Genomic DNA, 15,230 nt, shown 5'->3' with positions numbered 1-15,230 from the left:
GGGGCACCCCACGTACCTGGGGGGTGTGGGGCCATGGGGCAGCTCCTGGGGGGCTGGGGGATGTGGGACTGTTCCAGCCCCCCCTGCCCTTCCCCTGTGTCCCCACGCTGCCTTGGCCCCGGGGACCCCTCTCCTGCCCCAGCTCCGGTCCCTCTTCCTCTCCCCGGGGCGGCTGCAGGCTCACCCTGAGGGTCCCGCACCCCCACGGGTACCCACACCCACTGGTGTCACTGACAGGGGGCGGGTCTTTGTCCCACGGAGCTCTGGTGGGACCCTGGAGCCTTTTGGGGGGGTATCCTGGGGGGGGGGCGACACAGGCTGCCCTGTCCCCTTCGCAGGGACAGCAGGACCACGCTGCTCCTGGAGGGACCGCGGGCCTCGTACGGTCCCCATGCCAGCGGCACCGGCCCCGCAGCTGTGCCCCGGGAGGTCTGCGTTGGGGAGGGGACACCCCGCCATGCCCGGACGGGGGGGCTGCGCTCTGGGGGGGGGGGGGCTGCTGGGCGTCTGCTCCCCCCGCAGCTCCCTGCTGGGGTGCTCCGTGGTGGGGGGACGGGAGGGGAGCGGGGCTGGCGCAGGGCAGAGCACCCCCGGGAGTGGGGCTGTGCCCACGAGTCGCCCACCCGCCTCTACCGTGGCCAAGGAGGACGGTGGTGTCAGGGGAGTTTGGGGATGATGTCAGGGGAGCCTGCGGATGACGTCAGGGCAGTGTGGGGAAGTGTGATGAGGTCGTTTCCAGTAGGGATGCCCTCATCCCCGCGGGTGGTGCCCAGACCCCCTCTCCTGGACACCTCCTCTGTCAGATAAACGTAATTTATCAGAATAAGATGGTAGCCGCTGCCAGAAAACCACCCGGCCCCCATTAAACAGCCCCCATAGGTAGCCCGCCCAGCCCCCATAGGTAGCCCTCGCTTCCTCCCGTCCCCTCTCCACAGGACGCCCCATTTGCCCCTGGCCTTGTAGCCCCCTTTGTCCCCCTACACCCCATCCCCACGGCCCCTTTCCCCTGTGTCCTGTGTCCCCCTTGTAGCCTGGCCCCGTGGCCACCTGCGTCCCAGCTCCATGTTCCCTGTCCTCCAGCCCCGTGTCCCTGACCCCAGCTTGTGCCCTTGTTCCCCAGCCCATATCCCTGTCCCCAAACTGTCCTCACCCCTAGGTCCCTGGCCCTGGCCCCAGTGCATGCCCTCAGCCCGTGTCCCTGTCCCCCAGCCCGAAATCCCTCTTCCCAGTCTATATCCCTGTCCCCAGCCCCATGTCCCCGTCCCCCAGCCTCATGTCTCTGTGCCCAAGCTGTATCCTTGTCCTGAGCCCTAGGTCCCTGTCCCCAGCCCCAGTGCATGCCTCCAGCCGGTGTCACTGTCCCCTAGCCCCAAATCCCTGTTTCCCTGTCTATATCCCTGTCCCCAGCCCCATGCCCCTGTCCCCCAATCCCGTGTCCCTGTCCCAGCCCAGTGTCCCTATCCACCAGCCTCATGTCTCTGTCCCCAGCCCTGTGTCCCTGGTACCCAGCCCCAAATTCCTGTTTCCCAGTCTATATCCCTGTCCCCAGCCCCGTGTCCCTCTCCCCCAGCCTCATATCTCTGTCCCAGCCCTGTGTCCCTGTCCCCCAGCCTCATGTCTCTGTCCCCAGCCACGTGTCCCTGTCCCCACCCGTGTCCCTGTCCCCCAGCCTCATATCTCTGTCCCCAGCCCCGTGTCCCTCTCCCCCAGCCTCATATCTCTGTCCCCAGCCCCGTGTCCCTCTCCCCCAGCCCCGTGTCCCTGTCCCCCAGCTCCGTGTCTCTGTCCCCAGCCCCGTGCCCCTGTCCCCAGCCCCGTGTCTCTGTCCCCAGCCCCGTGTCCCCGTCCCCACCCGTGTCCTTGTCCCCCAGCCTCATATCTCTGTCCCCAGCCCCGTGTCCCTCTCCCCCAGCGCCGTGTCCCTGTTCCCCAGCCCCGTGTCTCTGTCCCCAGCCCCGTGTCCCCGTCCCCACCCGTGTCCTTGTCCCCCAGCCTCATATCTCTGTCCCCAGCCCCGTGTCCCCGTCCCCACCCGTGTCCTTGTCCCCCAGCCTCATATCTCTGTCCCCAGCCCCGTGTCCCTCTCCCCCAGCGCCGTGTCCCTGTTCCCCAGCCCCGTGTCTCTGTCCCCAGCCCCGTGTCCCCGTCCCCACCCGTGTCCTTGTCCCCCAGCCTCATATCTCTGTCCCCAGCCCCGTGTCCCTGTCCCCCAACCCCGTGTCCCTGTCCCCAGCCCCGTGTCTCTGTTCCCAACCCCGTGTCCCCGTCCCCACCCGTGTCCCTGCCCCCCGGTGCCCCGAGCAGCGGCGGGGCCACCCCGGGGGGCGGGGGGGGAGGGAGCGGGTCGCGCGGGGGGGGGGGGGGGCGGGTCGCTGCCACCGGCGAGTGACGCGCGTGGGGGCCAATGGTCGCGCGGGGGCGGCCCCGGAGGCGGGGCGAGTGACGTCATGGGCGCCGGTGCGCGGCGGGGCTGCTGGCGGCGCGCGCCCCACGGCAGCCGGCGCGGCGGCATGGGCCGGCGGGGCGGCGGGGGCGGCGGGCAGCGGCGGCCGCTCGCCCCCCCCCTCCGCCTCCGCCTCCGCCTCGCCCTGCTGCTCCTGCCGCTGCTCCTCCCGCCGCCGCCCGCCGGTGAGTGCCGCGGGGCCGGGGGCGCGGGGGGCGCCGGCAGCGGGCGCGGGGCGCGGCGGGGCGCAGGGGCGAGTGCGGGATGGGGCGCGGGGGCGTGGGGTGCGTGTGCCGTGGGGCACGGCGGCGGTCGTTAAGGGGCGCGCCCGCGGTGGGGCGCAGGGTGCGTGTGCCGTGGGGCGGGTGTGTGCGAGGGGTGGGAGGTCTGCGTGCTGTGGGGCGGTGGGGGGGGGTGCGGTGGGGCGCAGGGTGCTCGTGTCGCGGCGCGGGGGGATGTGCTCGCGGTGGGGGTGAGGGGCAACGGGGCTGTGGGATGGGCGCGCAGTGGGGCACAGGGGGGGTGTGCGGTGGGGCGCAGCATCTGCCCCGCTGTGGGGTGCGGGGTGCCCGTGCGGTGGGAGGCGGTGAGCCTGTGCCATGCGGGACGGGGCGCGCGTGCAGTGGGGTTTGGGGCACGTAGGCAACAGAGCACGGAGATGTGGGGGGCGGGGGGCGTGTGTGCAACGGGGCAGGAGCCGCACGTGCAGTAGGGCACGAGGCGGGAGCGGTGGGACACAGAGATGCGTGTGCAATGGCGTGTCTGCATCACGGGGCGTGGGGGTGCACCTGCAGGGGGTACCAGATGCCCACTCAACGGGGCGCAAGGTTGTGCGTGCGGTGGGGCACGACGATAAGCCCGCCGTGGGGCGTGGGGCAGCCATGCAGCGGGGCACGGAGATCCGTGTGCAAGCGGGGCACAGACGTGCGTGTGCCGGCAGGACGCAGGCGGTGCACATGGCAGTGGAACACCCGGGGGAGGGGGCCCGGGGGGCTGCAGACGCAGCGGGTCCCGGGGCAGAGGGCTGTGGGGACAGCAGTCCCCGTGCAGTGGGGCAGCAGGGAGCGGGCAGCCTGCAGCGAGGGGGACGTGCGTGCAGCGAGGCGTGGGGATGTGCCCGGGGGGGAACTGTGTGTGATGAGCGTGCTATGGGGCACGGGGAGCTGGCTTGGTGACGGGGCTGCGGAGGGGTACCCGGGGCCGTGGGGGGGCGGGGGGGCATCCCCTGGGGAGGGGGGCAGCCGGCCGGGGGCTGCCGGTGCCGCGGGGCGGGGGCCGCCGTGGGGCAGCCGTGGGGCCGCGGCAGGAGCTGTCCGCGGTGCTGACCGCCGGCCGCGGGAGCTGTCCGCGGTGCTGAGCCCCGGCGCGACCTGGGGCGGTGGTCCCGGGCTGGGGGGTCCCGCAGCTCCGGCCGCTGGCCTGGGGCAGAGGGGCGTTTGCTTTCCTCCTTCCCGCTCCATGGATAGGAAATCCCGCTCCGTCCTCCAGCGACCCGCCCGTGCTCTGGCCACACCGCCACGGGGCTTCAGCCGGACCCTCTGCCTGCAGCTGGGTCCCCTCGCCTTGCCCCGGGGCGAGTGGGCGTGGGGGGAACCGCGCTGGGACCGGGAAGCTCCGAGTGCTTCCCCCCGTGCCACCTCCTAGAGTTGCGTTCAACATCCCCTCCTCCCTGGGGTCCCCTGCCAGGTCACTGTCCCCACGTGAAGAGGGAAGCTGTGGAGTGGCTTGGTGGCTCATGATGGAGAAATTGGGATCGGGTGCGCTTGCATTGAGACAGGTGCTTCGTGTCTGGCTTGTGTCGGCTGTCAGCGAAGGGGAGGGGGAGCTACCTTTGTTCCAGGCAAGGGAGCAGATGCCTGTCAGTGTACAGCCAGCTGGGGCTGCACACACGCAGCAAAAACACACGTGCACACAAAAGCACATGTGCGCACTCCCAGCCAGGCGCACGCTGTGCAAAGCAGCCCTTCTTTTCAGATATCCCACTCCCCACTGGGCGAGTCCTCCTGGGCACGGCCCTGCCCCCCACCCCATCCTCTGCTAGCGTCCTCCTTGCCGGCAGCTTGTGCGGAGGTGCATCTCTTCCTTGGTGCACCTCTGGGGAATAACGGATGGGTCTCCCAGGCTGGCACTGGGGAAGTGTGGCAATGGTAGGGTGAAGTTCCAGCTGGTGTCTGGAGACCAGGTCTCCCTTGTCTCTACTGTGCCAAGGAAGTGGCTACCCCTCTGCTGCCAGGGCTCCTGGAAATCCCTGGAAATCAAACTGTCAGGCAGTTGGGCAGGAGGAGGTGGCTGCAGTGCGTGCCATGGGCTTGCAGGAAGTGTCTTGCAGACATGGGGCTGTGCACAGCCCATGCATGTGGGTGTGCATGCCTCCACTTTGCCGTGCATGCAGACAGCACCCACGTCTGCATATGTGCACACATATGTGCACCATACCTCCTCCGCAAACCATGGGAGAGCTGGGAGGCTGTGCAGGAAGTGCGGTGCTCGCTCCTTCTTCTCGTGGCCCTAGGGTGGGACTCCGTGGTTTATAATGGGCTCTGTGCTGAGCCTCCTTGGCAGGCAGGGAAGGGGGGAATCTGTGCCCCTGTGGGAGCTGACCTGTTGGGGCAGGGCTGGAGTCACGAGGAATGGCCCTTTATTACAGGAAAAATGCAGGGAGCAGGTCCTCACTGAAGAGGAGGATGAGTTGAAAGAGGTGGGCTGCACCTGGGCAGAGCCTGAGCAGCCAGGGCCGAGGGCTCCTCAGGCTCCAGAGGATGAGTGCCCACAGCTCGGGGAATGGGGCTCAAGGCAATGCTGAACCAGCATGATGCAGACTGTGCCAGGGCTGGGAGACGCAGCTGGACACAGCTGACATCAGCCGTGGGCACTCACTGAAATGGCACGGCCCCAGCCCCTCCTGCCTCCAGGCTGCCGGTTTTGGGACGCGTTGAGAGCCTGGATGGGTGGGCCTGGTCTGGGAGGGGTGCTGCACCTCCCCAGTCCCTCACCCCACTGAGAGTCCCTTGGGTCTCCTCTGCAGATGGGCTCTTTGTGACCGACTACTTCACCCGCACGCCACGCAAGCTCAGCCCCTTCCGCTCCTTTGCCAGCATCGAGCTCTTCCACTTCCACATCCCCGAGGACACAGTCATCGCCGTCTGGAACCTCATCACCTTCAAGGAGCAGGGTGGCACCTTCGGGGACCAATGCCCAGACCGTAGCATCACCGTGTGAGTAAGCAGCCTGCCCTCTCTGTTCCCCTCCTGCCTGCTTCTGCCTGCCCCTGCCCCCCCTGCCTGGACTTGCCCTGGAGCCTGCCTGCTCTTGTCTGCTTTTGCTTGCCATGTACACACGTGCATATATGTATATGCATGCACGCGTACAGAGGAGCACTCGTGCACGCACACGCATATGCAGGCACACACGTGTGCACAGGTGCATGCACAGATGCCTATGTACACATACGTGCACGCACATACACATGCACGCTCGCTCCCCATGATTCATCTTCCCAGGACCATTGCAGGCTCCACTCTTTTGTGCATCTCGTACTTGAACAGTTTTGCCTGAACACCCACCCAGGGAAGCTCACAGTCTCCAGCAAGGTCCCGGCTTACAGATGGCTTCCCCATCGTGTCTTTGAGCTTCCTAATAGCTTGGGGACAGACCCCCATGTGTAGGGCAGGCTGGCTCTGCCACGATGCCCAGCCTGCACCCTGCTAACGGCTGTGTCTCCTGCAGGTACTTCCGCTCAGGGGCTCCCTCCGTCATTAACCCGCTGCACACACACTTCCCCAGGGACACGGCTGTCCCCGGCTCCTTCGCACTGACCCTCACCTGGACCCTGCCCAACCGCACCACGGGGGTGTTCAATGTCACCAGCCCGCTACCCGGGGACTGGTTCCTTGCTGCCCACCTGCCCAAAGATGAGGGCAAGATCTCCGTCAAGGTGAAGGGCTTGGGGGGGGGACCGTGGGGTGGCAGGGCTCACTGCAGGGCTCTGCTTGGGCCTGACTGTCCTGGGCTGGCAGCGCCCGGGGCAGGTGTCCCAAGTGGGGACGGTGCCCTGTGCCCCCTGCCCCGTGCTGACTGTCCTGCTGGTGCAGGGGCTCTACGAGGAGTGCCAGTATCTCTTCCAGCCGCAGCTCATCGTGCAGCGCCTGGTGAACATTGCCGTGCTGTACCCCGGTTATGTCACCGAGCAGAGCATGGCCCCCCACAACCGCTCCTGCCTCTACAAGTGAGTGCGAGAGGGTGTCCTAAGGAGGGGGCACCCCCAGGGTGGGGAGCTTAGGGTGCCCCGTCCCTCTGGCTTGCCTCCTCAGCCCTGTTGGTCCACGGTGAGGGGCAGGACCTGACGCTGCTCTCCCGCAGGGTGTTTGTGCCCAGCTACACGTCGCGCGTGCTGGTGGAGGTGCTGCGGTGCCGCGGGGCCGAGGGCTGCCCGCTCTGGCTGCGCGTGCGGGCCAAGGCTCCCCCCTTGCACAACTCCACGGCGTTGGACTGCCGGGAGCACGCGCCCTGCCAGCTGGCGCTGGACCTGCCCTTCTGGCAGCACTGGTACTACGTGCTGGTGGAGAAACACCCCGGGATGCCGGGCACTGTCTCCTTCCAGGTCACCGTGCAGCTCACAGGTGAGGGTGCACGGGGGGGGTCCGGGTGGGGGGCGTGGTCGTGACTCTGCTTGGGTGACTGGTGGGGGGGAAAGGATGACCGCAGGATCTGGCCCCAGCTGGGTGCAGGGTTATACCCCGCTCTGCTGGGATGGGGACGCTGGGAGGTGTTGGGGCTGGGTTGCAGATGGAGGTGAGCAGTGGGCAAGAAGGGGAGGTGGGAACTAAGAGGGGGCTGAAGGGGCTGTGCGGTGCCCAGGCTGACGGCTCTGCCCCTCAGACTGCTCCCGACCCAGCCTGGCCCGGCCACCCTTCCTGCCCTCCAGCGCCTCCATGAACATGCCTCACTCCTTCGGCTCCGCGGGCGGGCTGGCGCTGGGGGACAGCCCTCCGCCCGCCAGCCCCAATGGCACGAAGCACCAGGTCCCCATCCCCACCGCCTCGGCCGCCGGTGAGCGGTGCTGGCCAGTCCGCCCCACGCTGCGCAATGAGCTGGACACCTTCTCCGTCCACTTCTACATCTTCTTCGGGCCCAACGTGTCGGTGCCACCCGACCGCCCCGCTGTCTTTGTCATCAACCTCCTGCCGGTGCTGGACAGTGGTGGGGTGCTTAACCTGGAGCTGCGGCTCAATGTGGTGAGGTGGCCATGCTGTGCCCCGGACGAGGCAGGGCAGCCCGGGAGGGATGGGCTGGGAGATGGGTGACGTCGGGGCTGCAGCAGGGCGAGGGACAGGATTTAGGGTGTTCTTGGGTCATGGGTCATGGTTTGGGAGCTCTTGGGTGATGGAGCACAGATTAGTGTGCTCTAAGGGCAAGATGATGGCCTGGATTTGGGGTGTTCATTGGGTGATGGAACACAGATTAGCGTGCTCTAAGGGCAAGATGATGGCCTGGATTTGGGGTGTTCATGGGTGATGGAACACAGATTAGCGTGCTCTAAGGGCAAGATGATGGCCTGGATTTGGGGTGTTCATGGGTGATGGGCAGTGGGCTGGGGCACTGCTAGGTGGTGTGCCATGATCCGGGTGCTGTCAGAGCAGGGGACGTCCCCGGCACTGGTTTAGGGCCATCTCCTCCTCTGCCGTCAGAGCTCCCTGTGTGGCGAGAACGTGACAGTGTTTGGGTGTCTGAACCATGAAGTCCCGCTGACGTCCGGAGACAACTCATCGGTCACCTGCGAGACGGGTAGGCTGGGCTGTGCGTGTCCATCCTGCCGTGGCCGTGGGGGTTGCACCCCCCCCGCCATGTGTCCGGCGAGAGGCTGGGTGGGAGATGGCAAAGACCATGGGGGCATCTGGCCCCAGGGCCGGGCACAGGGTGCTCTGTCCCTGTCCCAGCTCTGCCCAGGGGAAGGGGCTGCCCCCTGCTCTGCTCACCCGGAGCCCTCCCTGCCCGCAGAGTCCCTGGCCGGCTTCCTGCTCTCTGTCAACGCCACAGCCAGCCTCAGCCGCCTGCGGATCCCCTACCCCCAGACGGGCAGCTGGTACCTGAGCCTGCGCTCGCTCTGTGCCACGGAGCATGGGTAAGAGCCCCGGCATGTCCCCTCCCTGCGCGCCCAGAGGGGATGTCCCCACCACGGCCTGCGTCCGTGTGCGCGGTGGGTCCGGCCGTGTGCCTGCCTCCTGCGCCGCGTGTCACCACTCACGTGTACGCACGTGGCTTTGCGGGCTGTGTGTCACTGTGTGAGTGCCTGCGTGGGCACGGATGGCTCTATCTTGCGCCTGCCTGACCATCTGTGGGTCCCCACAGCTCTTCCCTCTGTCTCTCGGTTAGGAAGCGCCTGTCAGCTTGCAAACGCCGTGCATCTGTTGGTGCCTGCCCGTCTCCGCAGCAGTGCCCATCTGTACCCGTGCCTGAGAGGCGACTGGGCTGTCACTGCGAGGACAGGGCTTGGCTGTGCATGTGAGAGGGCAGCTCTGGTCAGGCTGCTGTGCCCCTGCTCTGCTCAGCATCTCCAGGGACCGGTCCTGTGTCCGTGGCTCTGCTCCTGGCCCGTGTGTCTGCCTGAGAGCCCTGTGGAGGAGAGGGGCTGCTGCGTGGATGTGTGTGTACATGCGAGAGTTCACGTGGGGCTCTGTGCTGTGCAGACGGTGCTGTGTGCATGTTCAGTGCAACGCATGCAGACAGCCCTGGGTGTTCGGCGCATGCATGCGGATGGTGCTGCATGCACATTTGGTGCATGCGTGCAGACAGCTCTGTGTGTGCGTGTGTTTGGGTTTGTGCAAGAACACAGGGCCGTGCGTGTTCTGCGTGCACATGTGTGCAGATTTGACTGTGTGAGGACACGCAGGGACAGCAGACACACGTGCAGACGCACCCTGTGCATGTGTGCAGATGGTGCTGTGCGCACGTTTGCGCGTGTTGGGGTCCCTGCGTGTGCACAGGCAGCAGTTGGTGCGTGCTGTCGGGACGTGGGCCTGTCTGTGCTCCTGCGTGCTGGAGCTGCCAAGGTGCTGGATGTGCCCAGAGCCCTGTGCATGGGCGGCGCGGGGCAGCCGAGGGTGCTGTGCCTGCTCTGACTCCTCCGCTGAGTTTCTAGTTCACGCTGAGTTGCCGGCTGCAGTCGGTCCTTCCCCGACACGGTCACACGCAGGCATTGCAGGGCATGGTGTTTGCACAGCAAAATCCAAATGAAATAGGAGCCAGCTGAGTGCGTTGCTAAAGGCAAAGTGGGTCTAAGAGCGGCCACATTCCTCCTGCTCGCCCAGCCTGGCACAGACAATTGCAGCACACAGATCCTTGGGCACCAGCTCTCAGCTGCCATACGTAGCACCAAAGCAGCTTATTTCCACGTTCGCCCAGTCCCTGGGTCTCCCATCACCTGCCAAGTCTGGGTGCAATGGGTGCCTCTGCTGGAGGCAGGAGCTGCTCGAGGGGTGCAGGGTGAGGGCTGAACCCCTTCTCCTGTGCCGCAGGTTCGAGCCTTGCACCAACGTGACGGCTGAGGTGTACCTGCGTGCCTACCTCTCGCCCTGCATCAACGACTGCGGCATCTACGGCCAGTGCAAGCTGCTGCGTACCAACAACTACCTGTATGCCGCCTGCGAGTGCAAAGCTGGTGAGAGCTGCCCCGGGCACCCACGGTGTCCATTGCACCCAGGGACCCCCCTGGCATCCTCCCCTCCTCCCCGGGGACTGTGCACCCCATTAGCCCCCCCGTGTCAGCTCTCCGCAGGGTGCTGGAAAGGGGCTTGCCCGCTCCCTCCCCAGCCCCTGCGAGTGCTGCAGGGGTGACGGCGGCTTTCCCCGGCCACAGGCTGGAACGGTTGGGGCTGCACAGACAACGCCGAGGCTTTCTCTTATGGCTTCCAGCTCCTCTCCACGCTGCTGCTGTGCCTCAGCAATGTCATGTTCGTGCCTCCTGTGGCCATCGCTGTCCGCAGCCACTACCTCCTGGAAGCTGCTGTCTACATCTTCACCATGTTCTTCTCCACTGTGAGCATGGGGTGGGGGTGGCTGGGGGGGCAGGCGAGGGGCCGGGGCTGTGCGGGGAGGCTCTCACACCCTTTTTCCCCCCCCCAGTTTTACCACGCCTGCGACCAGCCAGGCATTGTGGTGTTCTGCATCATGGAGTACGATGTGCTGCAGTTCTGCGACTTTCTGGGCTCCCTCATGTCCGTCTGGGTCACCGTCATCGCCATGGCCCGGCTCCAGCCTGTAGTCAAGCAGGCAAGTGCGGGGAGGGGGCACGTGGGCGGGCATGGAGAGGGCCCGTCCTGATGGGTGCCCCGCTGCCCCACAGGTGCTGTACCTGCTGGGGGCCATGCTGCTCTCCATGGCTCTGCAGATGGACCGCCACGGGCTCTGGAACCTGCTGGGGCCCAGCCTCTTCGCCTTAGGGATCATGGCCGTTGCCTGGGTAAGGAGATGCTGTCCCTGTCCTCTTATGTCCCAGCTGCGCTCAGCGCCCTGCCCAGCCATCCATCCCCACTCCCCTGCCAGCATCTCCCCTCTGCTGCCTTCACCTTTCCCCATGAACCACCCTTCCCCATTAACCACCTTCCCCGACTCCTGGGGGATGCGGCACCGCGGCACAGGGGCCGTGCCCGTCCCTGCCGGGGCTGCCTCTTCCAGCCCCTGCTTTCCCCACCGCAGACGGCTCGCACCATCCGGCGCCGCCACTGCTACCCGCCGACCTGGAAGCGCTGGGCTTTCTACCTGTGCCCGGGAGCGCTGATCGCAGCGGCCGCCGTGCTGCTCTACGCCTTCGTGGAGACGGAGGAGAACTACTTCTACATCCACAGCATCTGGCACCTGCTCATCGCCGGCAGCGTCGGCTTCTTGCTGCCGCCCCGCGCCAAGCCCAGCGGGCGCCTGGGGCCGCTGCCCCGGCGCAAGGGCTGCGGGTACCAGCTCTGCGTCAACGAACAGGAGGAGCTGGGGCTCGTCGACCCAGCCGTGGCCTCCATCAACAGCATTTGTACCAGCTGATGCCGACGGCAGCCCGGACTCCTCCGGCACGGACAGCAGCCCCGCGGGGCCCGGCACCCGCTCTCTTTGGTGGCCGCCCATCCCCGGGAGCGCCAGGACTCCTCTGGGTGGGCGCACAGCTGCCGTGCCGCCCTGTTCTTGCAATTACAGCCTGTTTGAACTTGTCTCCGGGAGTTGCTGCAGCTCAGTCCGGTGCAGAGCTGGGGGGGATCGGGGCCGAGCTGGGGCCACGCTCCTCTCTTTGCTGGGCCATGGAGGTGCCCAGGGGATGTGGCCGGGTGCAGAGGAGGGAATGGCAATGGTCTCTGGCTCTTGCTCACACCTCTGCGGCTGGCTGCTCTGGGGCTGATGCAGCTCTGGCATAGAGCAAGGTGGCCAGCAAGAGGTGGGGGGCCAGGGGCCGCAGTCTTTCGGCTTGCTGCAGGGCAGGCTGCGGAGCTGGGATGACTTTGCCATGGCACTGTGCTCTCACGCGCTGGCTGTAATGCCTGACCCATGGGCAGCTGTGCTGTGCCAGGGCAGCCGGGGTCCCCCCCACAAGCTGACAGGGCTGCGGGGAGCCCACAGCCCCGAGGGAAACTGCCACTGGGCAGCGGTGCTAGTGCTGCCTGCCGTGGCGATGCACGGGTCTGAGAGCACACCGCCTGCAAGAGCCACATCCCCAGGAGCCCACAGCCCCTTGGTGTCACCCCGCTGCCCAGAGCAGCCCCCCCCTCGGCACCCCACACGTGGGTGCGCCCACTCAGGAGCAGTGGAGCAGTGGCCCTGTGTCCCTGTTGTTGCCGCCAGCCACGAGCAGCTGCGCTGTCTCTGCAGGGCACTGAGCATCACTGGGAGGGGGCATTGCAGGGGCTGTACCCCCCCGTCTGGTTGGGGCAACTGTGCCTAAGCCGCTGTTCCCCATCCTGCCCTGTGGTCAGACCCATGGGCTCAGCACCCACTGGAGCCAGCGATGACCATGGTGTGGTGGCAAACACGCGGGCTGTGTGTGTGGCTCAAGGACAGGGCTTTTCCACCCTGCTCCTGCAGTTCAGAGGGGGCAAGATGGGCCAGAGAGGAGAGGGGAAACCTCACTGCCCCTTCTCACCCCTCTGGGTGAGTGCTCCAACCCTCTGGTCTCTTCCCAACACTGGGTCTTCAGGAGTGAGGCTCCAGGCTAAGCTCTGCACCCCGGGCATCACATCCTGGCTCAGCACAGCCCACCCGCCAGCAGCCCCCTCCCCATACCCCGGGGACAGAGCCCGGCACAGGGAGATTTACTGGATGCCTAACAGGATTAGCAACTGCGAGTGGGCAGGCAGCTATGTAATAGGATTGCAATCTAATTAAACCTGCTGCTTGGGAGCTGGGCCCCAGCTGGCCAGAGCGGAGTGGGCTTGGGGGGGCTGCGGGGGCGGCTGGAGGGGATGGCGGGGATGGGGTGGGCAGAGCAGAAGGAGGGGTGAGCTGGCGAGGGCCGTGATGGTGGTGGTGGGTTCAGGGCTTCGCTGCTTGCATCTCTGGGGTTTGTGGGGGGTGATGGCTGTGGGGAGCCAGCCTGGTGTGGAGGTGTGCCGGGCAGCCCGCTATGGCTGGGCAGGAGCCCCGGTGACTGCGCAAGGGGGCTGGGGGACCTGCACCCACTGCCCTCCCTCCCCTGAGATCTCACCCTCCAGCTCTTTCTCTGCCATGCAAAATGCCCTGTCTGGTCCAGCCAGGCGGCTGATTAACGATTAATTTTTTAATTAAAAACATTATTCACTTCACCAAGTCCAATCGCATGTCCCCAGCAGTAGCAGCCCTCCGAGAACGAGGAGGTCAGCTTTAGCTTTCTCATCAGCAACACGCTGGAGTGTGGTGCACACCGAGCACGGGGCTCGTGCCGCCCCGGCGTGCGCACCAGCCTGGCGGGTGGTCCTGCACAAATGCACCCCAATTTCATGGAGATGTCAGTGCTCCGTGCAGCACCCTTACCCCTCCCTCATCCCCCGGGTCACTGCTGTAGGGCTGAAGTGCAAACCCACTGCTTGCCAAGTTTGTGTAGACCCTGCAATAACAGAGCCTAGCGAACATGTGGTGGGATGCGCATTCCCCTTGCAAGCAGCTGCCCAGCCCCTGGTCTGCCCATGGCAGACACCATGGGGTGGCATATGCAGGTCCGGACCCCCGAGGGGTCCTGGCAGAGGCAGGCAGGGGTTTTAGCTGGCAGAGCTGCCCAGGGAAGCCCGGAGGAGCCACGCACCGGCTCTGCTGGATTCTGCTTCTCCGGGCTGCCAGGGCGGCTCAGCACTCTCTCTCATTTTAATTAAACCTGCGACTGCATTTTTCATCTCAAGGACAGGCCAAGCGGCCGACCATGCTGCCGGGGAGGGATCTCGGCCAAACAGTGCTGGAGGGGATCCAGGCACTCTCTGCCAGCCCAACTCGTCCCCAGGGCCCGTAGGCTGCCCGCTGAGAGCTGGGAATACCCCTCCCCACTTCACCCGCCAGCCCCAGCGGGGCAGAAACCCGTCCCCCTGCCTTTCTGCTGATGCCTGGAGGCTGGCACAGCTCGGGGGCATTGTGGTGCGGTGCAAGTACCGGACACGCCGCCTTGCAGGACCGAAAGGTTTTTGCTCAGTGCTCCTGGCACCAAGCACAGTGAAGCTGCTCCCTCCTGTGGGGAACACAGCACAGGGTGTGTGGCACTGTGTCTCCCACCAAGCCTTACTGGGAGCGTGCTGGGACACCCCATGGGAGAATCCACATCCCCTCAGCCACCTCCGTTGTGGGGTCAGGAGCACCGGCCTGTCCATCCCTATGGGGCTGGGTGAGCTTTGCCGGTGCGCTCCCCGTGGTCTCCAGCCTCGGCCCCATGGGGATGTGCTTGGGGCAAAGGCTGGACTCTGCCTTCCCCCGCTGCTCAGAGTCAGGGTCTCTGTGACTCCCACCCCCCAGCGTAAACAGCCTTCCTGATGCTCCATCCCTGCCTCTGCCAGGCACAGCAAGCGCATAACCATGGCAACGCTGTCCCTATAACAACCAGGTACATCTGACATCCCCATGGCAACCGACTCCCCGAACAGCCGGTGAAGAGCTTCGCTTCCTCGGTACTGGGGAGGGATGGGAGGGTTCGAGCCCCACCAGCACAGGTGGCTGCAGGGACTTGGGGACAGACACAGCTGGGAAGGGCTTTGGCCGGGTGCCTGGGGCAGCACGAGCTTTCGTGGCCTCTGTCCTGCCAGGGCGGCACAGGTGATGCAGGAGAAGGGGGTGGCCCTGGGGACAGCATCGCCCTGGCTCAGCCTCCCGCATCCAGCCCCATCCTGCCTGCTGGGCTGTCAGTGCCATCAGGCCGGCATTCCCTGCACCGACACATGCTTCTCAGAAATGCGCGTCCCAAAGGCCGGGACCGTGTTTCCTCCCACAGCTTCCTCCCGCCCCTAACTCCCACTGCAGGGATGCTCTGCCCGTTGCCCGCAGCCTGCCCTCCCTGTGGGGCTGCCGGGCCCTCCTGCCACTGCCAGCCCATGTCTGCTGGGCCAGACTCACCAGACAGTGGCCCTGACGCAGTCTGTCATTGCAGACGGCAATTGCACGCCATGCAAATTTAATGTGTCAGGCCTGAATTATTGAGCCCTGCAGCGGGCTGCGTGCGTGCAGGCAGGACCCATCATCCCTCCTCCTCTCCCTGCCCATGCACGCCCGAGCGGGCAGCAGCGGGTGGGGGGCTGGAGAAAGGTCCTAGCCTTTGAGGCCTCTCTGGGTGCAGGAGGGTGCCGTGCCCCCTGCTAGCCCT

The 15,230-nt window shown here is 66.2% G+C and overlaps 1 protein-coding gene across 1 annotated transcript; it reads left to right on the top strand.

Annotated features, from left to right (window-relative positions):
• Positions 1-2,500: 2,500 nt before the first annotated feature.
• On the top strand, positions 2,501-11,599 carry TMEM8B (transmembrane protein 8B). The gene is made up of 13 exons (XM_075488259.1): positions 2,501-2,628; positions 5,469-5,658; positions 6,170-6,377; positions 6,535-6,668; positions 6,803-7,062; positions 7,322-7,677; positions 8,131-8,227; positions 8,441-8,564; positions 9,958-10,100; positions 10,299-10,477; positions 10,565-10,711; positions 10,785-10,901; positions 11,138-11,599. Exons 1-13 carry the CDS (start codon positions 2,511-2,513, stop codon positions 11,471-11,473), a joined length of 2,409 nt encoding a protein of 802 aa, XP_075344374.1. The 5' UTR covers positions 2,501-2,510; the 3' UTR covers positions 11,474-11,599.
• The last annotated feature ends 3,631 nt before the right edge of the window (positions 11,600-15,230 follow it).

Source organism: Mycteria americana, chromosome Z (assembly GCF_035582795.1).
Source record: "Mycteria americana isolate JAX WOST 10 ecotype Jacksonville Zoo and Gardens chromosome Z, USCA_MyAme_1.0, whole genome shotgun sequence".
NCBI classification, from domain to species: domain Eukaryota; kingdom Metazoa; phylum Chordata; class Aves; order Ciconiiformes; family Ciconiidae; genus Mycteria; species Mycteria americana.
Note: the sequence above shows the minus strand (reverse complement) of the source record. Positions and strands in the feature narration are given on the sequence as shown.

What these genes read in the sequence shown, in the direction of transcription:
- TMEM8B (XM_075488259.1), top strand. Translation starts at nt 2,511, where the DNA reads ATGGGCCGGCGGGGCGGCGGGGGCGGCGGGCAGCGGCGGCCGCTCGCC. An exon ending in CGCCTGCGAGTGCAAAGCTG is followed by an intron (nt 10,101 to 10,298) that starts GTGAGAGCTGCC and finishes CCCCGGCCACAG; the next exon opens with GCTGGAACGGTTGGGGCTGC. An exon ending in TCACCATGTTCTTCTCCACT is followed by an intron (nt 10,478 to 10,564) that starts GTGAGCATGGGG and finishes TCCCCCCCCCAG; the next exon opens with TTTTACCACGCCTGCGACCA.